The sequence below is a fragment of the Pieris napi genome, chromosome 9 (assembly GCF_905475465.1).
Source record: "Pieris napi chromosome 9, ilPieNapi1.2, whole genome shotgun sequence".
Classification (NCBI taxonomy): Eukaryota; Metazoa; Arthropoda; class Insecta; order Lepidoptera; family Pieridae; genus Pieris; species Pieris napi.
In genome coordinates, this window is record NC_062242.1 from 1803951 (window position 1) to 1827376 (window position 23426).

A 23426-nucleotide genomic window follows, 5' to 3' on the forward strand; every position below is an offset into this window, starting at 1 on the left:
AAGAACGGGCTTCTCGGCAAGTTTTACCCTCCCTCTACATTACAATTTTTCAAAGGAAAATATCATAAACCTCAACGTCATTAAAATTACATAAGTAAAAAAAATCTGTTCTATGATTTACCACCTTAATAAGTGGACTATCCACAAATACTTGATCAATTAACAAACTATATATAAAAAAAATATAAAGTAATAATAATCTTCTAATTACCTCACGACTTTCTAAAACAAAAGATTTCCAAAAACCGTTGTACTTTCAAAAGCTTATCAAACAATTGATCGGGAATTTCTGAGATCGTACTGATATACCGTTAGCGGAACGTGTTTCTGATCGTTTAGCAAAAACAGCCAACGATAGCATAACGATAAGCGGCTTTATAATAGCACTTTAAATATCGTTTAATCTTCCGCATTCATTTAAGAGCAGTGACTTGGGGTCGTAGGATCAATCCCCGGCATTAGACATAAAAAGTCGACAGCGTGTGTTGGGCACATAAGGCTGTTTACCTTCTTATTAGAAAAAACGCGTTATCAAGTCAAGTCAAGTCAAAAATCATTTAATCATATGGGTAACGCAATGTACACTTATAATCGTCAAAAAAAAGAAATGTATATGAAATGCTTGTAACTTTACATTTAGTGCCAGTTCTCAAATCAAGGCCGTTGAACGGAAGAGAAGAACTGGCAATAAACTCTCCGCCACTCTTTTTAATCGCCATGGTTTTTTTACACAACGTTAGTAAGGAGCTGCAACCATCACGAAACAGATACAGAATCTGAGGCCAAGGGTGCGCTGTGTTACAGCACTGCTTTTTCCGAGTTCTAGGGTCCGTGTAATCCCCAAAGACCAAAGGGACTTTTTGTGTAAGGTGCGTCCCACATTCAAAGATGTGTAATGATCAAGTGAATAGACATTATCAGTAACGTCACAAAGTATCTAAACTCTGACCGTGGATCTGTCCGCTAGTAGTTCCGACGAATTTGGATAAGAGATGTCTAATTATTACCACACAAAAATATACTCCGTTAGTTTTTAGGAGCCAATACTATTAACCTGTCCTGCCTTCAGTTTCCGGTGAAAAAAAGTAATTAGAGTCGATTGGTGTTTTTGTTAGTAATAAATGTTATGTCTTTGTCTAAGGCACTTCGGGTATCCAGGTAAGAGTTAACAGTTTCTTTACCTTTAGGTAAACGAATCTTCAAACTCCTAAATCTAATATGTTTTTGACAAGAGTCTGGTTTGAATCTGCTTAGACTTGGTCTAGGGCAAGATTTAAACCAGATTCTATTTAACGCTTTTTCTCAACCATTAACGATAGGAAAAATTTATACGTTGACTGCATAAATATTTTAAGCAACGAAACGGCCTTATAGTGTTCAGTAATCTCTGCCAAATATCCAGTTTTCGTTTTCATTTTTGGCTATTTGTGACGTCAGTTACGTAATTTAAATATCGGGCAAAAGTTTATTCTATTTTTAACAACAACAATCAGTGGCGCTGCCACCTCTTTAGGTCTGGGCCTCAGATTTCTGAATCTGTTTCATGCTAATTTCAATCCAATAGGCAAGTAGGTGATCAGCCTCCAGTGCCTGACACACACCGTCGACTTTTTGGGTCTAAGACATGTCGGTTTCCTCACGATGTTTTCCTTCAACGTTCGAGCGAATGTTAAATGTACATAAAAAGAAAGTCCATTTGTGCACAGCCGGGGATCGAACCTGCGACCTCAGGGATGCGAGTCGCACGCTGAAGCCACAAGGCCAACACTGCTCTCAATACCTAATCTAAAAATATCTCAATCTATTTTTAGTCGCTTTAAAATTTTCTTAATTACACTAAAAAAACTACATTAATTAAAGTAAGTTAAGACTTGAAAACCTAAATTTTCGTTTTAATTATGACTGTTTAAATACCTGTGGGGAGCTTAATGTAAAATGTGAGTACTGCGACGGTATTTTCATTTGAATGTTAATTAGCTTCAACTAAGTACTCATTCCCGTGCTACGTTTATTAGCAAAGTTTTTCCATCAAATTTTGACTTTGATATAATTGTACCATAAAGGCGAAAATAACATTTGTGTGTTAAAAGTTGTTTACAAAATCTACGTTTTATCACGACTCATAGTCGAGACTATCCGCTAAGTCAACACGCGAATTGGAATTTGAAATACGATAGGATTTATTTCCCTCTGAAACAGATACATTTCTTCGCATCTCATTTCGTAGAACTCTTTAGAGAATGGGTGCATTATTACAAATTCTATCTACTTTTCATACTTTGTATCAAGTGTCGGTTTTGTATATAGATAAAATTATTTTCTTCATCTTCCGGTGCCACTTTATTGCCAAAGGTAGGCCGTTAACCGCTTGAATTGCCGGGTATCTTGCGCTAGTATAAAAAGCTTCACAACCACAACTTCTTCCTTCTACCAGTCTGTCTTTTACCTTCAATTTTGACCATCAATATAAGCTGCAACAAGTCGTATCTTTATACGACTTTGCGTATTTTGACGGTCTGCTTAAACTTTTGTGTCATGCCGATTCGTTGAATGACTCTTTCACTCATCAGTCTTTGGATCCAGCTGATGCGTAGCGATCATGTGCATCAATATTTATCGACAGCTTAGACTGTTATTTTAGCCTTTTCGTAGGTTGACATATATTCGTCAAAATAAACTTATACTCATAAAGTTACACTGTACACTCACAATGTATCTTTATGATAAAGTTTATGCTAAAAGTATTATTTACATTTTACAACGAGTGACGAGAAAACTGGTAATAAGTTCCACCACATCTAAATCGCATCACTATAAAGCAATTTACTATATGATAAACTAAATAAATAAGAAATCGTTTAATCAGCAAATGTCATGGGTATAGTAGGAACACGCACCTACATTACTATGGGAACAACACGCTAATCCTCAATAGCCTGACTGAAAATCAGTGCAGTCACAGAGCATTGAGGCCGAATTAACACTGAATCATTGTTCATGTGTATGTGCTTATAAATATGTCGTTATCGGTTTATAAAATCTATATTTCAGTTACAATTTTTTTTTTTTGATGTGAAACATCTATAGCCGCAAGTAAAACCGATTTCCGGCGTGGCAACGCATGCCGTGGCGACGCGCTATATAATGGTATATACGTATATATACAGTCAATATGCAGTAGTGTGTACGGTGCGTGTATTTCGAAGTCACTGATTAAACTAATTAAGTAGTCATGATTTGAAATAAATTTTTAAATTTTTGTATTTAATGAAAATAAAGGTTTATTCAATAAATAGTCATCGTTATCTGGAAAAAACATGGTAATATTTTATTTTATAATTATCACATATTTAGTTCCTATCACAATCTGTTCTTTTCTGCATATTGCTTTTACAAAATAATGTCGATGTTTCACATTTGCCAGGCGTCCCGTGACGGCTCACATTTTTTTTACAAAGAAACAAACCTATAATTAATATCTTTGCACCTATTATTTATTTATTTACAAAAACTTCCCATCTCGGCACATTTCTACTTACTGAATACATTGTACTTTAGAAATAAACAAGATTTAATGCGACAAGCATTTATAGGCAAACAACAAACACGAAGAGAGGATAAAAATACATCAATTCATAAATTATATAAAAACTAAAGGAAATTGATGTATATTGTAAGGGAAGCTGTGGATATCCAGACCTAGATCGTTTATCAGAGTTCTCAATCTGGATATCAGTATAACATTCTGAAACAAGGGACAAACAGGATGCCTGGGGTATCAAGAGGGTACATGAAATTTAAATTTAGTTAAAAGATTCTGGCAATTAACCTGATTCTTAAATATCTTAAACGCAAACGATATATCAATTAATTTTCTACGATATCAATGCCAACATCTTAAAGTTCCTTGCCTGGTTTCGTAAGTTGGCAACACTTTCTGGAGAAAACTGGAGAAAAGTAGTCACATTAATCTTTATTGTAACAGTATTAACAGTTACACAATATAAAAGAATACTGTGAAGCAACATTGAATTATGACCGAAGCAATTTAATAAAGACTACACAAATCTACTAGTGTTACATTATCCCAGCATAAATTACGGGTAACAGTTTTCTAAATAAAAAATAAGAAACAAAAGTTGAATGCAATAAATTCATTCCAATGTGAGTTAATCCAACGAAAGAAGATTGTAGTGATTATATTATGCGAGATAAGGATTTTACGGTTTTCGCAAATAAATAGCCTTGTAATATTTCTTTATTCTTATTTTTTGTCTCGTATTGTATTACTCTTCCCTCGTTTTATCATGTGGTTCAGTGAGTTCTATAACGGAATGTATAGGTTACGTAGGGAAATTTTAATCATACTTGTAATGGAAATGAAGGTACTATTCTTATTATATACATAGAATATTTCTTGAAATTATATACATTGGTATAAATAGACCTCTTCCTAAAACCATTATATGTAATTGTTACTAGCGGACCCGACGGACGTTGTCCAGTACACAGGTCTTAAATACAAAAAAAAAATCATCTAATTGGAAATCTAAACTGAAACACACAATAATGTCAAAAAATCGGTCTAGCCATTTAGGAGTTTAATTACAAACACGCGAACAGAAGATTTATTTATATAAATTTTTTATATCGAAAAAAAACAAGTCATTTTTTTGAAGCTAGAAACGAATTGTATTGGAAAATTAAATTATTTGTGCTTATGTTTTTGTTTTTTTCTCATTATAGATGTTTCTCATCCTTTGAACCTTCTCCGAAAATCCACAATAGTATGTTCATTAATTTTTTTTTTTAAATAACCATTCTTTTATAAATTCAAAGCTACAGACTAACAAATGTGTCTGCCCCATGTCCCATTGAGGTTTACGGGACATAATGTTCTCTCAATGTGTATATGTTTGGAATCAAAAAAAATATTTTAAATGACTATCATTTCTTTTTGATTCAACGTCATTCCAGAAACAGCTTTACACAAAAGCTTTTCATCGTCGGCCGTCGACGAATTCATTATTAACAAGCGAACCTAATTCCAGTGCACGACGCACGTGATAACTATGTCTCGCATAATTACTCTAAAAAGGTGTTCCTTTGTCATAAATACTCCATTCTAAACTTAATTTTATATTTATTCACTTCACTTTATTTATAATGGCGACTTCTGATATTTATTCAAACATACGCTAAAAATGTCTATTGTCTTTGGATTTCAAATTTTTTTTTACTTACTTACCTTACTTTATTAGACATTATTTATGTAGAGGTAATTGCCGAAACTGAAACCTATTTTGAAATAAACAAATCGTACTATAAAAATGGTATAGAAAAATAGTATGACCGCGATTACAAAACCGCGTTGTACGAGTATCTCTCTAAAAGGCTATATCAATATTACCTTAGCGTGTGTTATTTTTGAAAAATTTTGCGACCTATTTACCGATTTTAAATCAAATTACATATGCACATCTAAAAATTCCTCAGAAATAACATTATTACCCACACCTTTGAATTTATGGTGTTCATACACGGCCGATAGCCAATATTAAAAAGAAAAATACAGTTTGAATTATAAAAGTCTTCAGGCGTTTGTGGTGATTTATTCGTAAGTTGATTAATTCGTAAGTTGATACGAGAATTGGCAACTGGTTCTATTTTAAGGGAAATCGAAGCCTATTTCCGTAACAGGGAATTTAATTAATTTGTATCCAAAAAAGCTTATTTCAAATTAAGCCCAATAGTTTACATATATTATTTCTAGGTAAAAATAACTATCAACAATAATAAAAAATAAGGGTTGAAGGTAGAGGGGTGAAAATTAGGGGTTGTATGTATTTTTATGTGCTGGATAAAAAAACATAAAAACATAAAAACAAAAAAAAACTAAAAAATTAAAAAATTGGGGTGGACACGGCTTATCACTTAGGGTGTTGAAAGATAGATAGTAGCCGATTCTCAGACTTATTGAATATGCATAAAAAAAATCATAAGAATCGGTCGAGCCATTTCGTAGGAGTATGGGAACGAACATTGTGACACGACAATTTTATATATTAAGATTTTCAACACCTAAATATACAATACTCATACGTGTTTACAATATTCTTAAGCTACATAGTAAAAATAATTAAAAATTGATAAATAGAAAATTAAAACAAGTTTAAAAAGTTTGATCCCTGTGGCAGTGTTTGGCAGCATTTTGTTGCTGTATTGCGATACTTATTCCTTTTTTTAAATACGGATACATTGTGATATTTTTGTATTTAATGGTATATAGAATAGTTATTTACAAATAAAACTCTATCTATAAATAATCCTGCTTTAACACCACTTATGAAGACTCCAAAGTCCAGCCATATAACTCTATAGTGAATCTCATAGGTCACTGATGATTAAAAAATAAACATGTTTTGAAAAAAAACTTCTGTGGAAGCGCAAAATTATGCTATTTAGCAATCGTTGTTTTGTGAGTACTCTCTGACCATGATCAATGAAAAGCACTTGAAACGACGAGTTATTTAAATCTCATAATAATAATGATGCTTTTAGGAAATCAAAAATGATACAGTTTTGAAGTATTTATTATAGAAAGTCCAAGCTTTAGTATTGATCGCTTTCAGTGTAATTTGAATTTCATAATGTAATCCCCATAATGTATTCCTACAAAGTTTATTTTTAATACAATAAGCTACCTAGGCTTAGTGGGTAAGCCGCTTGTCTTGTGTTTGTTTCCTGTCAAATAAATTGTTGCATAATGTTGAACATCCTACACTTTATGTAATGATAGATTTATCTTGTTGCTGTTTCATCATATTCTTCATAGGAAACTAAATTAACCAAGCATATTTACTTTTAAATCTTTTTCATTTTATTTTACTAATTTTGATTTCTATTTCATATTTTACCCTATATTGTTAAACTGTTTAAGCTTTTAAGGTTATTTACCTTTAGGTTTTTGTAAGCAAGACTTTTTCAATGTTTTAAGTTAGTCCTGTTAACTGACCAATATATTAATAAATTAATAAATATTATACAGAAATTAAAAGAAGGAGAATAATATGGGTGTACGTTACACGACAGAAATAGATATGCCAAAAAATATGTTGTAATCTATATAAAATCAACTCATAATATATTTTAGATTCTATTACAGGATTTTCATTTAGTAATTGGAAGGTACGAGTAGATACGAAAATATGTATTTGTAGTTATCAACTTGTTAACTTAAGCAATACCAACAGAAATTCTTATTATAACCGGCTGACCCGGCAAACTTCGTACCGCCTAACAGTCAATGAATGTCGTGTTACAGATTAACTGAACTTAATTTATGAAAGTAATAATTGCATATAATTGCAATACTCAACATTACAATGTGTTGTATATTTAAATAGCTTATATTTCCTTTATTTTATACGAAATAAAATTCTGAACGCCCGAATATATACGTAGATATACATATTTGTAAACCAATATATTTGTCAATCATTTTTCATTACTGAATTATTCTACATTTCTTAAATCTAAAATAAGCCATTATCCGAGTATTGGATATATTTTGCTATGATTTTTTTTAATACAGTAAACCCCCTTATAACACGGTACTTTTATAACACATTTGCATATTACGCGATTTCAGTCCCTCGTACTCGTATAGCATATAGGGGGTTATCCCCCATATATCGGGGGTTGGATATGTTAAATTTCTGTACTGTGAAATTTATAATGCTTTCTACGCACATATTTCGTTCAAAACATAGTTTTTTCTTAATATTCGATTTAAATTTAACGAGAAAAGTTAAACGTGAAACATTTGTAAATAACGCGTTATATGGGATCATACAAGCACGTAATACGCGTTTCCTATAACGCAGAACCAATCTAGCGTGTTATAGGAGAGATTACTGTACAGTGTACATTCTTTAGTTTGAGGGGTAGTACCGTATCGACCGGCTGAACATTGAATGTTTGACAGTTATGAAACCTCTGAACATTTTGTATTTATAATTTTTTTTTACTTTTATTTTATGTTATCGTTTTTACGTTCGTTAACCATTCACGAGTTATGAGTGTTCAACCCGGACTTTGTTTTATATTAAGATTGTCTCCATTGTTTTGTATTAAGCAATTCATTCTGTCATATCTGACTTCAAAGTGTGTGTTAAATCCTTAAACTATCCCTGTAAAGTAATATATACTGTTCGCAGTTCCTGTATAATATATCTGAATAATTCAGTTCTTAAAGAGTTTAACATAGTTCCAAGATTGACGTTCATGTGACGCCTGAGTAAAATATTGCTCACTTAAAGAAGAAATTTTCTTCCCTCGCCTTAATTTATAGCCCAATGATATTTACAGAATTGATGGGAAAGTTTAGCCGCAATTGTTCGCGGCCTAATGCGTTTGATCCACTTACTAAATCGTTTATAAGTACTTTTCTAAATCGAAGGTATTTACTAAATCACTGTGTGCGGGCCTAGAAATGTGTTTGGAGATATTTTTTATACAAACGATTGATCACAATCCCACCGAAATTTAATGGGATTGTACGTAAACGAACCCATATTATACTATCTAGGAAAGATATAAGGGGGCAAGGAGTTCCACTTCTTTGCTGGTGTTCTAAGACACGACGAACCAAATTTGCACCTGGGGATGTCAACAACGAAGGGGTGAAACTCCAGCGGACTTCCAGATAATAGGAGTACAATCTATAGAAGACTTATAGGCGAGTGCTTTTCATTATCTTGAAATTGTTGCTAGACTAAATTTACTCTAATATTATATTGTTACTATTGAAGTTACACGAGGCAACTTTTCTATATAGTTTGTTTGTTTTGGTCTATATATTTTCTATATAAACCAAAACAAACATTTGTGCGCGTACGCTGTGCAACACTGTGTCGCACAGTTCAGCACACTGATGGAATCGTACCTTAATAATTGACTATAAAAATTAAGATGTTAGTATTAATAGCACCTTTTTATGAAATGCCTAGGTAAACCATATCGTCAACATCATATTTCTGATATTCGAAGTTCGCAAAAAATTGACCAATTAAAAGGCCTCCAATGTGAGGGTCCATAGGCAGCAGTATCACTTAATCGAGTCAGCCTTCGCCCGTTTGCCCCCTGTTCTAAAAAATCGGGCCCCGACTTCTATAGATCGCGTATTTGTACTTATGATAGCCAAAAAAATGATTTTAAGCAAAACACACGGAACGGATATTATAATAGGAAGGTGCAAAATAATGGTTACTTAAGAAATTGGTTTAAAGTTCTAAGAATTATTATCGCTATTGGACAAAGAATTTTCAATTTACTTGGAAAGTAATTGAAAACGCTTCTCAGGGAAAATAATGTCTACCAGTTATATTTATATAATGAAAGTGACTGATATCTGTATATAAAAGAGAGTGAAACATATATCTTTACATAGCATTAGTAACCAAAATTGTATGTTATGATTGAAAACTGAAAGAAACTAACGAAAAATATTTTGTAGTGAGGGTAGAAACATCAGTGTAAATTTGTGAAAACTCATGATATAGTATATTTGTTTGATTTAATTTTCTCTATAGTGCAGTCATAATTTTAACAGCAACTTGGTTTACCGATTATTTTCTATCCGCGGTAAAGGCTGGTTTCCACAGAACTTCTAAAGTTTTACATAGATAGCTAATACCAAGAGGCAAAAAAATTAACTTGAAACGAGCAAAGATAAATCGAATGCTATTATTTCGTCATCATCTTGGCGCCATTTGGCTCTGGCTTGGGAACTACAGATATAGAGAAATAGAACCGAGGACTTAAAACAGTTTCTATTTTTAACGTTTTTATTCCAGTTCGTGATTACCAAGGTTGTAGGCCTTGCTCATCTTACTTAATATGTATTATTATGTATATCACACGACATCGACAGAATTGTAAAAGATAATAGCATAGAGCTTGCCTAGATGAATAGCAAAAGAGATGACGCAGGTCCTGCCAGCCAGTGGATTCTTACTCGCCTATAAATATCATAAGCATATTTCAGAATAAGTCATCGCTCAGGTCCGGTGGAAGACAAGCCCACTAGTCATTTTCTACGAAAGGGAAGACATACACTTCTAGTTTATCTTTTCGGCAACAGTACTGCCCGATAGTGTGGGTTAATAGGGTTCGTAATATGAAATAATTACGGCTTAATGCTTACTTAAGTGAAAACACATTCGCCATAGAAATATCTAAGAAAGGTCTTTAAGCTCAATGTTTCTAATCAGACATTGTGTTGTTATACATATTCCAGTAATGTACCGTTGGATCCATTTAGAACTATTAGAACCAGGCTATCACCGTTTACGTCTACATTTAAGACAATATCGATTCGTTACAAGAAAGAATAGCATACTTTCTAAGTCTTAAGGCTATTACAGTTGTACGTGAGTTAAATTTATTTTCGTTTATTGGTATTTTGCCGGTTATAATATATTAAATATGAGTGGCTCAGTAAAGCTGAGTTGCATTTATTGCATGTACTGTGCTTTCTATCTGGTAGTCTGGGGTTCTCGTGAAAAACTTATAAATTTGTGTGATGTTAAATTCAAGTGGGTATGCTTTTCATGATAACTTTACGTTAATTTTTTAAATTGTAAATCACCCTTATAGATGAATAATAAGAGAAGTTAGAGATCACTGCCGTGTAATACTTTCAAGGGGAAGGTTATTATATTTTTAAAGGCAAGTTGCCTTTATAGCGTAGGCGAGTATTTAGACTATTTACGGAAGTTTGACAACAATAATACGTATAATACTTAACTTATTATTATGACTATAACGATGTTCTAATTATAAGAAATTTATTTACATTTTATAAGTTATAATTAAAGAAGATTTGTTATTAAATATGGTCCCTCGTGAAATTGCCTCGTGTAGCTTTAATAGTAACAATGTAATATTTTCAGAGTAAACTTAGTCTGGCAATAATTTCAAGATAATGAAAAGTGCTCTCTGAACGCGTCTTGCAAATTGATACTATTTGGAAATTGAGCCCATGCTTGTTGTGTCTTTATACCGTTTAAAGTTAAGCGAAAATCATCTTTTAAAACGGAAATAAACATTTGTCTCAAACATGATATAAATGTGAGAGAAAATGCTACAGGCAGTTACTCCTTATTAGTACATTGTAATAATAAAAAGGCCATTGTTTAACTGCTAAAGGATTTCCTACAATGGAACTAAGCAATTGTTTCTTTTAAAAATCATAAGGGCAGTACTGATTCTCTGTTGCCAGGTTTTCTAGGAACTAGAAAAAATAGAGCTGTATTAGACTGTCAAGCGACTGAATTTCAACCTTAAAGATTATATTGTCTGATTGTACACCGATGTTTTACTATGTACAATGGTTTGTACGTAGAAAATATCGTGAGGAACAACAACGCTCTTCTAGAAGCACGCTGGAGTTTCACCCCTCCTTAGTTGACATCCCCTGGTGCCGCACTGCACGATTTGGTTCATCCAAAGTGGATCCATCCATCTCCCCTGTACAGAATAGAATTAATTTAAGCGGCGATTAAATAGGCATCTCCTGCATAGGCGTCAATAGGCCACTTAACATCAGGTGGGATTGGTTCAAGTATCTGTCCAGTTCTGTATAAAGAAAGGAAAGGCTTGCCATATATTCAAAATCCGACGTGTCAGGAAAGGAAGGATATATTTGCCTATAAAGAAAATTGCGGAGACCCGAGGCGAAACGAAATAAAGGATTGTCACTGTGTATAAAGCAATATGACATACCTGTACTTTAACTTTTACCTACTTTTTTTAATTCCTTTATTTTACTAAATAATATAATCACAATATGTTACATTAGAAAATTGCTGTGCTTTGTATGAATGTAACCATAGCAGTCTTGTTTAGGAACGCGACAAATGCATATATAAGTAGTTTTTTTAATTTGTTGTTTATGTTGGTTGGCCAAAAATATGTTTTTAATTAAATATTAAACATTAAATATGTTTTCACTTTTTTGTATATTTATAACTAAGGTTGCTTAACTAATTTAACTATATATGGTGTAATTGTTATTGAAAAAGCAATAGAAGTTAATAAATATTTATTTTATAAAAACTATATAGTCTAGCTTAAACAATCGTTAAAAAAATGAATACCTAACATATTTTATCACAACCAAAAACTAGATCTTTCGCAGCTTCATATTTTAGCAACTCCCTTGAGGCACTTTCTACACGAAACATTTATTCATCATGTTAAGTAATACCGTGAAAACATCTTTGGGATATAGAGACGTATTGTAATAGTTGTTAACTTTTTGCTCATTCTACTTAGGTTCCTTCAAGAAAAGGGCGTACCAATTCCTAAAAAGCCGGCAACCCACACGAGCCCTCTGGCATTGAGAGTGTTAATGGGCGGTTTCACTTAACATCAGGTGAGCCTGAGCTGTAAAAAAAACCGAGAGTCACATTTAGTAAAAAAAAATTTAGATCTAAATCACATAAATTATCTCTTTCATATAATAGTCGATTAACGTATATATGTACATGAGAGATGCTGCATAGGTCGTTTACTAGGTATTAAAGCAGGTACCGTATGATATCTGATTAATAGGAGAAATAATATTAAGTACTTTATCTGTAAAAACATGGATTTCAATTTCTTGGAAATGATGGAGTTATACGAGTACTTAAGATTTTACTCACAACTGTCGATAATAGAGATTGGGTTTTACGTAGGTAGTAAAATAAAAATAAAATAAATCAGTCAACTTTGTTAAGTCTGAGCCTCAGATCTCTGTATCTGTTTTATGATCACTTGTCAATCTAATAGGCAAGTAGGTGATCATCCTGACACACGCCGTCGAGTTTTTGGGTCAAAGGTAAGCCGGTTTCCTTACAATGTTTTCCTTCACCGTTGGAGCGAATGTTGAATGCGCACATTGAATGTCTATTGAAGCACAGCCGGGAATCGAACCTACGACCTCAGGGAAGACAGTCACACACTTGAAGAGACTGGACCAACACAGCTTTAGGCATTTGTAAAATCATTATAAAATATTATATTCACATACACAGCCCGTTACTCATGTTCAGGACTTAGTGCGAACTAAGATTCCCGTAGGTCAAAGTCCAATTAATTTTTGACCTACTTTAGGCTCTCATCTCTGAATTCCTTAAAATATCACACTTCATAGAGAACAATTGAAAATGGAACGCGGGTAGTTACTTACTTTGTAAAACACTTTGCTAGTTCTAAATTCAAATGCGTTTCTCTATAGTGTCCCCAACTGATAAACATTATAAATATTAAATATCCTTTTACATACTCATAAGAAATTCTCGAGTACGTTGAAGCTTCTACGACCTATTTAATGTTGCTTTGAAATGTGTCAATAGGATTATTTAACTTCCGTCTAGCTGCAATTATAATTAAATAAGATTGAGGTTAAGATTGTTGTAATTGGGTCAAGAATTAAACTTCGCAAGTAATTATAAAAATTGTACCTTCTTACACACACAAATATACAGTATTTACAATATTCTTAACCTACGTTATACTAATAATAATCGTCAAAAATAGATAACTAGAAAAGTATGGTCCTTGTGGCAGTGTACCTTTAACGCTGGCAGCATTTCCTTGCTGTATTACGCTACTATTGAGTGAAGAAAGCACCAGCTCTGGGGTCACCGGTACTATATACCAGGCTCCAACTTAAATCTTTAATTAGCGCATGTGTACTTGAACCCCACGGCCCAAGAGCCTCTACTCCAAAGGGGACAAAATCAAACTTTTTCCTCCAAGTTTGATCTAATATTTGAGCCGTTTATTTTTCGCCACATGCTCTGCTTTTGTGCTTGTACAAGTAGCATCCCATACCAAAGTCCGTGCTTCGCCAAGGGATCAAAGACATCTGATTCGCTTGCAATCGTATCTAGCGATACACGTGGTATCAATTCCGATTAAAAAAGTTAATAATTGAATTTGACAAGTGTCGTTTAGCCTAGTTGCATAAAAAATGTTAAAACCGCATCTATTATGGTCCTTATTTTAAACTGATATTGAAAATAGTAAGATGGTATTATTAACAAAAAAAGTCAAATTAAAAATAATTCGTTTACTTATTTCATCAATTACAAAGTACCCGCAATTCTTCCTCCGTATCTTAGTTGGCTCACGTATACAAGACGAACATCCTAGATGCCATCCCGGTGACACAATCCCACAAAACGTATATATAATCTCCAATACTTCGGTATGTCTAACAGAAATCAGCTAATTAAACTAAACGGTCATAATTTTTCCGCAAATATGAATACGGAGGTGCATTGAACTCAGTTGTCACGGCTATCAGTACCGTTATGCTATAACTTTACTTTCGACGAGAAACACCGAAAAACGGCGTTTTAGTTCTGCTTCTAACGGGAAAGCTCTCATTCACAATTATGTCAAGGTCTTGCTGGCTTACTTTAAGCGTAGGCTTTTAACATTGTCATTAGACGAATAGCAGTTTTAGTTACTTGTGTAAATTATATAAGGCAATATTTATTATTGTAAATTATAACAATAATCAAAAATAAGTTTACTCTGATGTGGTAACAGTGTGGCGGAAACACAAACTGGAGACTGTTTTTCTGTCCACCAGGACGTGTTAGTTGTACCTATTATAGGAAATTTATATTTATTTATTTACACTTCATTATACTTTACATGCATAAATAATTAACCAAAAACAACATAAAATTCCATGTAATAATATAAAATATCAACTAAAACTGATATTATACTGAAGTATAATCAAAAGATCGTCAAAATAGTTAAAATATATTTAATTTAAGAGATAGAAAAGTGGAAATGGGCGGGGTGTTTAAATGTAAAAGTATCTGAATAAAACGCAATTATTATTATTGTTATAATGTTTTAATGACATATTCATAATATAATTGCAGTGGTTTAAGTAAAGCACGGCGTAAATAATTTGACAGATATAGTACAGACTAATCAAAATCTTAAACGAAATGAAATATCGACCATAAATGCAATAAAATAGCCAGACAATTATCTGCATCCGTTACATAACGTCGCAAAGCAACAGGTGGCAATTAGTTACGTCTCACGGTTAGTTCGGATAACGGAGATGAAACTCAGCGAAGCATGTTATTATTAACTGTTATCAGCTGATATTATAAAACTTGGTGACTGAGATGAAGAGAGAGGTGTACCTCTTAGATAAATTTGTAGATTTATCTTAAATAAAAGGTCCTTCTATCGGCAGTATTAATAGTGCGTTTTTATTATTGGTTAATAAGTTAATCAATTAAAAGTACAGAAAACACCAAAAAACCACTAAAGGGCCTGGCTTGTGCAGGAACAAACCACGGTACAAATTTTAAATTCCTTATAAACTCAAGAGTAAAATACGATGAATACAAAAAAAACTTAACGAAAACATTTGAATAAACAGAGAAATAAACGTTTGTATACCTTAAACATAATATAACATCTATCTTAAATTTATGGAGCCAAGCAATCACGTTTATTATGGAACATAAGATACAGGTATCACTTATTCCACGTAATTAAATTTGAAACTACAGGCATCCCTACTCATCGGCAAAGAAGACAGAGGGTGTAGGCCGAGAGAAAAAGCCGGCGTAAAAAGGTCTCGGTACTCTTTTAAAATAGCAAATCATCAAACAACACTTATTTTAAAACAAATATCCCAAATTAATTAGAAGTAGCCTGTCTAGCACAAGTCCCAGGCCCTTTTATCAAATACATAATCGTTAACTTTATAGTAAGCCTTTTTACACAGCTTTTCTTTGATACATTCCTTAAATTTATTAAAAGTCAGAGATAAAAGAGCCTCTGGGATTTTATTAACGAAGAGTATCCCTTTTCCAAAAAAAAAGTTACTAACTTCTAGTACGGGAAAATTTCAGCCTGCGTTTGTTCCGAGTATTAATATTACCGTCATAGTTAATTGAACTAAATTTTCAATTAACTATGACGGTAACGTAACTGAACTTATAATTCAGTCACGTGTCATCATTCAGTGTCAGTCACGGACGACCATTTTAAATTAAATTTTTAATTAAAAAAAACATCAGTGCCGCTACAAGCTCTTTAGGTCTTGGCCTCAGATTTCTGAATCTGTTTCATGATCATTTTTAAATCTAATTGGCAAGTAGGTGATCAGCCTCCAGTGCCTGACACACGCCGTCGACTTTTTGTCTAAGACATGTCGGTTTCCTCACGATGTTTTCCTTCACCGTTCGAGCAAATGTTAAATGCGCACATAGAAAGAAAGTCGGGGAACAGCCGGGGATCTAACCTACGACCTCAGGTATGAGAGTCGCACGCTGAAGCCACTAGGCCAATACTGCTCAATTTTTAATGAAAGGCAAAAAATATTTTTAAAATTTTTTATCCGAAATAATCATAATTGGATTATTAATGATTTCTTCTGAAGTTTTTTTACATATTCGGTTATGGAAATGTACTAAAAATATTCTTAACTTAGCATGTCATTAAAATAAAATCGTATATTGTATTCTATAACATTCAGGTCAACTGCTATTTGAGTTGGATATTTGAAGAAGCTCCGTCTGGAATCTCTTACATATTCATGAAACCAACTGTAGATATTTATTTGCGTTCTGACGGATCTTCTCCCATTTTTTAAACTGAACACGGCCTTGTCTACATAAACTCAGGCATAGAGAAATTCGCTTTGCGAATAGGCTAAAGCCTTGCCTAGTCTTACGCCTTGATTTTTCTTTATTATTTTTCTACAATCTTAGGGTTTACGCCTACCTAATTTTCAATAAAATGGGCAAGTAACTTCGCCTACTTTTACAACACATGTACGAGTTCTCTTAGTCAAAATTCAGTGGCCTTATAATTCAACTTGTCTCTGAATTTAGAACTAAGGCTTTAGGAAAAAACGCGACTAAATTAATTTTCTGCTTATTCAGAAAGTGATCATCTGGTAATAAATGAAATATATATATTCTCCAATAGGTTCAAGTATCATATTTAAACTTCAATGTTCCGATTTGAATATAACTCGTAAATAAATAATAATGTATCTATGACCACTGTTTTATTTGTTCTGCTGACTTATATTACATCTTTATTAGAGTGAGTAAATTATATTGTTTTATGGGTTTAATGTATAACTTAACGCGCACTTTAAAAAATCTAAGTACATATGTATAAAACAAAGTCGCGTTAATTACACCACTTATAACTCAAGATCGGCTGGACCGATGTTAGTTATCTCTTTTTTGGTGGATTCTTCTCCGCTCCGAATAGCAGAATAAGTAATTAAATATCGGATAAGTTATTGAATAAAAATAAATTAATTTTACGAATGCAAATAGCATGTGGTGCCAGCTGTTGACAAAATTACTATATATAATTATATTTATTAGAAATAATAACAGCTTCTTATACGGCTACCAATTAAGTTTTTATCATATGATTATAAGTTTTACATATTAATTGTCATAAACCGTTATCTACAATGAACTTATAAAATGGTTTTCAGACCGCCGAAGGTGCATGGGCGTCGAAAATGAAAATAGTCCTGAGTTTGATCATTTATGCCGCGAGTGTGTGTGCTGATGACAATGAAGAAAGGTAATAATAAAATAAAATAAAAACTTAACATTATAATACTATGGTCATCATTTCAATAAATTGCAATTATAAGGTTAATGCATCTTCTACCGCATTTAACACTGATCAGAGGAGTTGGTAGGATTAATAACTGCTGCTGAGTTTCATCACGGAGCGATTTTAGTTTTTCCGCGCACCACCACTATGAGGAACCAGCTGCCCACCGAAGTATTTCATGACCAATTCGACTATAGAGTCCTTCAAGAAAAGAGCGTACCAATTCTTAAATTGCCGGAACGCGAGCTCTCTGACAATGTGAATGTCTATGGAGCTACCTCCACTACCACGCTTAACAGCAGATGAGCCTCCTGCCCGTTGGCGCCAGTTATATAAGAAAAATAAAACTGAATGTCTGTTTTATTTACTATATTCTTAAATGAAACTGTAGTGGCTCTAGCTATATAAGATCTTGTATTAAATCCATTAAATTCTACTGAGTAAATGCTACTATGTGGGTTTTTTATAACATAACGCATTACTTTTTCATTAAAAAAATCCCCACATTCCTAGAGCAAGAATGTAATTGCTAAACTTATATTTTCAGGCGATCCAAATTACCATACATCGCTGATGCGGCTGGCATCTCTATTCCACGACCTTCAAATCTGCCAGCATCGGTTGGAAGTCCGGTGAATTTACTTACACCTGACAGATATGAATTCTATACATTTGATGAATCGGGAGAGTTAGTCAAAAGATTAATGACATTAGAGGAAATACAGGCTATAGTCGCAGCAGGAGAAGATGCAGATGGACTGGTTACGTTTGCTAACGAAAATCAACCAACTATCGCTTTTAATTTCAGTCAACCTCCATACACAAAAGTAAATAGTGTCGTAGCTAATGTACAAAACGTCTTAAAAGCCCAAATGGAGGCTCATAAAAATAATCCACTTATGCAGCCTACATTAGATACACCTGATGTTTCCGATTCATGGAGTTTAATTTTGCCATCAATTTTTGGCAACACAGGAGTCGATATTGTACCGGACAAGACTTCTGGAACCTTTATTACTCCTGAAACCGAAACTATTGAAGATGACAATTTAAATGGAGACTATTTGTATGGGTTTAGCAAAGAAGCCAACTCAGCATCTTATTCGAGACCCATTGAAACAAGCACTAAAGTATCTCCAATGCTTGAAACAAAAAGTCCTAAAACAACCGTTGCTCCAGTTACTCATTTTATGACAAAGCCAAGTACAGTTCGTTTAGAAACTAAACCAACATTTAAACCTTCAACTACAACTGTAAAGACAACAACAGAAAAACGAAAAGTTTCTACAACAACAATCAAACCAGTTGCATCGAGTACAGCAATTCATAAAGATAACATCTCCACCACATCAAGTGTGCAAAAGATTGCTACAAAATCTGAAGTAACAACAAAACTACCAAGCACCAAGAATGATGCGAAAATAAGTACTGAAAACATTATAAATAATCTATTGACTACAAGAAAAAAATTTCAAACTACAACTGAAAAAATACAGAACATATTTGTGCCAGTCTCTACGATTCCATACAGTACTCCAAAAACTACGATCGGATCTATAAACCAAAGTACAAAATCACCCAGTACAACTGTAATAGATTTTAAAAAGCCACAGGTAACACCATTAATTGAATCGAGTTCTCTTAATAAAGATGATGAATATAACAAAATAAACTCAACTACTATAACAACACAATCTGTATCATTGTCGACTGTTCCTTCGTCCACTGAAGAAATAACGTCGGAAAAATATTTACAATCATCTCAAAATGAACAAAAAGGCGAAAATGTAGTGGATACAGAGGAAACAATTTTACCAATGTTTGATTTTGCGCAAAGTATTAGTCAAATTGCATCTGATTTAGGTGGTAACTATGCTCCATTGCCTACAGCAAACAATATTGTCGATTCTTCAAAAGAAAATAACATTAACATTATGGAAAGCAAAGAAAATATCGATATTGACATTCCTCAAGAACCTGAAAAGATAATTGAAAAGCAAGAAAATGTTACTGATAACTATATCAAAGTAACCACATTACATGCAAATCAGAGTGAACAAAGTATAAATGAAACCAATCATAAACAAGACGAATTAAATAGCAATGAAAATACTACATTTTTTCCAGAGGTGACTAAAATAGAAACTACAACTGCCGCAGAAGAAATTGAAACTACAACTTTCGATTTAATTTTAGCTGACTCAATGGAAGATCTATTATCTCAAGTTGTTTATCAAACAAATAATATAGTATCTTCCCGTGATGATGTAAATAAAGTAAACAACACTAAGTCAGATTCAAATACAACTCTTAAAGATTCTTATGAGAATATAAATAATTCAACTGAATCCCCAATAGAAATTTCCACAAGTATTATAACAGAAAATCTAAGCGAAAATATTGATCAACCTATAACTGAGGAAAAAGTGACCATTAAAGAAATAGAAGTGTTAACAACTGAAAGAAGTTATAAAATCGACGATATACCTAACTTTTTACCTATTTCAAGTTCAAAGAATAAATCCATTCCAGAGATTTTGAAACAATATGAAGACCAAAAAGATACAGTTCTTTCTTCAACATTAGCAACAATCACAGAATCTAATACTTTAAATGATAGTATTGATACGAATAAACACAGAGTATCGAATAAACAAAATATAGAAACCACTACTGCGCTACACAAAGTAGAACCAACTACGATGTTAAACAAAGTAGAAACAACCACTTCTACATTAATAAAAGACTTAAATTCCGCTTCTAATGAAAATAAAGTTAATACAGTTAGCGTTAATAAACTAAATAAAGTTCAAAACAAAATTTACGTTAACTTACCAAAAGCAGATGAATTCAAAAAGAAAATACAAAAAATTAACATCGACGATAAGGAATTTGCCAACGAACGTAATAATTCATGGAAACTTATACCTGCCGTGCCTCCACCAAAGTCACAAAGTGAAACTAATAATAAATATAAACCAGAAGGATTTTACACCCCAGAAAGTAACTCTAATAAGCATATATCATTAGACGTGTCGAAGGAAAATCAAGGACTGGTAGTTACCACTAAAGATTTAGGTGAGGATATTTTACAATTTGTAGAATTATGCAATGAATTGGCATTTCAATATTGGAATGATATGACGCAAAATATAGACAAAAAGCGCAGTTTTGTTTTTTCACCTTATGCAATAACATCTATGCTGGCTATGATGTTTATGGGAGCTCGAGGAGCCACATCAGGTGAAATGAATGACATATTAAAACTGGATGACATGGTGACATTTAACCCCCACTTTACTTTAAGGAATGTGTCAGATTCTATAGATGTTTCCCCTGCATCCGGAGTAGCAGTGTCGGCATTTATAAGAGAGTTATACAGTGACAGAAGTAAGGGTAAAATTTTGACGTTTTATAAAGAGAGGGCTCAACAGTTTTACAATGGACATGTGGAGGAAATCAACTTTAAATTAATAAGTGATGTTATTCGCCGAAGAACTAATCTCTTAGTAAAGAGGTATACGATGGGCAGAATAACGGAATACATGAAGACAAATTCTATAGTAATGCAACCACCGCTAGCAGCATTCTCGATGAACATTTTTGAGGTAAGTTTTTGTAACTAACGGAAGCCAACAGTATGTACGATCTCTATAAAAATAAAATATATAAAGAAACACTTATTTTAATTGGGCTTATATTTTCTATTAATTTCTTTGTACAAAATCCATGTTTATTAATAATTTCAGCACTAAAACTAACCTAACCAACGACCAGAACACAAATAACAGCTCATTAATAAATTTAATTGACAATAAAAAAAATTATAATGAATATCACTCTTGTAAATGTGTAAAACACATGTTTTTTGTTATTACAGACTGACTGTACCGGTTCATCAGTAGATGGAAGAGATGGAGAGATGTACTTTGTTGTTTCACCTAACGTACGACAGAGGCGATTAGTTCCCGTTCCAGCTGTGGTTTACAGAACAAACTTCTTAGCTGGCTATGATCCGGTTTTAGATGCTACTGCCGCTACCTTAGGAAATACTAACTCAATCATCAGCACTCTTTTCCTCATGCCTGGTCAACAAGGAAACATAGTTCACGGTGAAGATCTAGAAACGCTCGAAAAAAGACTTTTAGCATCAAACCCCGCAACATCGTGGAACCGGCTCTTACGCACCTTACTTCCACGAGTGGGCCTAGAGCTACAAATACCAAGGTTTTCTCACAAATCTATTTTCAATGTGTCGTCTTCGTTGCGAAAGATGGGGTTAAAGGATATCTTTAACCAGGAACATGCAGATTTGGGCGGACTTAATGGTCCATCGAAAAATTTGTATCTATCGGATATGGTGCAACTTTCAAATTTCGTTACATGTGGTGAAGGCATTGTTTCTGAACAACATCATATTGAGGAATACCCAGAAACCCTAGATGAGAAAGTCCAAAGGCGTAGAAGTGCCAGATGGTTGAATTGGGATGAGCCAAGGGATTATCAAAGGGCTTTTCATGATCCACACGATGTTGGAGAAGCAATGCATCTTCCGTTGCATTTAAGGCCGAGACAGGCAAGATTACCTGCTCGATCCCAGCCAGCGAGATTGAAATTTGATAGACCATTCCTATACTTTGTGAGACATAACCCATCAGGCATGATATTGTATGTGGGGAGATATAATCCAAGACTTTTGCCGTGAATAAAGACTGTTAGAAAGACACTTCGTATTAAACACATGGCAAGTCAAAGCTACATATAACTTTTTTCACATACGATGTTTTCAACGCTAACAAGTTAATATTAAAATAACACTGTAATAATTTTGGAGAAGAAATTGCTATGTGCTTAGTACGAAATGTTGCCAGCGTATAATTAATGTAGTTAATGGTGTATTAATGGTGTAATACTCGAACTCCTTAGGGAAAGTGATAAGATATTGGCGCGTGGATTAGGTTAATGAGCACTTATGTGACAGTATTATGTCGTTTGGTATGGAGGTACTTCGATTATAACTATTTAAAAAAGGCCAAATATACATATTGCCCTTGTACAAAGCCAGTATTCAAATTTCGAACTAAGCTCTCTGCTCTGAAAATTTGTCAAGTTCAAGTAAAAACACAAATCAATGTAATGGCATAGCACAAGCTTATCGTTAGGTTTGTCTAGTATTAGGTTATGTCGATGTTATGTGAGTTTCTGCTACAACGCACAGATTTTCTATCCATCGGTATAGCTGTCTTGGTTTGGTTCAGTTTCAAATACGGAGCGATGTTCAACTATTCGATACAAAAATTATCGAATATATTACTGTATTACGCTAACATTGATTTTCGATTATTGAGGCTGCTGCTAATTAAAGAAATAGTGTATCCTCGTACCCACATACTAATTTGATTTATATGACTTAGCTATCTAGAAATAATCTCATTGATATTCCGATAACATTGTGTAAAAATTAACTAAGATAATATTAATATTTGTCGCAAACATAACACACTTTAAATACAATTCATCGGATTATAATTCATTAGTTTCAATTCGACACAGTAGAATCATTTTTCAGGTAATAGTTTTTCGTAAGTTAAAGGTAATTTTTTATGCATATCTAATGTCAAGATGAGATCTTGGATTAGGTAATGAGGACGTAGTATTAATAAACAATAAGTTATAAAATAGTTCATTCATTGTAATTATCATGAAATAAACATTTTAAATATTCTTTTGTTTTTACATTA

The 23426-nt window shown here is 33.2% G+C and overlaps 1 protein-coding gene across 1 annotated transcript in view; it reads left to right on the forward strand.

Moving 5' to 3' along the window:
- LOC125052318 overlaps window positions 1-23409 on the forward strand; it is a 37808-nt gene extending 14399 nt beyond the window's left edge. The window contains exons 2-4 of the mRNA XM_047653084.1: window positions 17558-17649; window positions 18233-21293; window positions 21566-23409. Of these exons, the coding sequence (XP_047509040.1) occupies window positions 17585-17649; window positions 18233-21293; window positions 21566-22390 (3951 nt within the window). The 5' untranslated portion in view covers window positions 17558-17584 and the 3' untranslated portion in view covers window positions 22391-23409. The remainder of the gene's footprint in view (window positions 1-17557; window positions 17650-18232; window positions 21294-21565) is intronic.
- The last annotated feature ends 17 nt before the right edge of the window (window positions 23410-23426 follow it).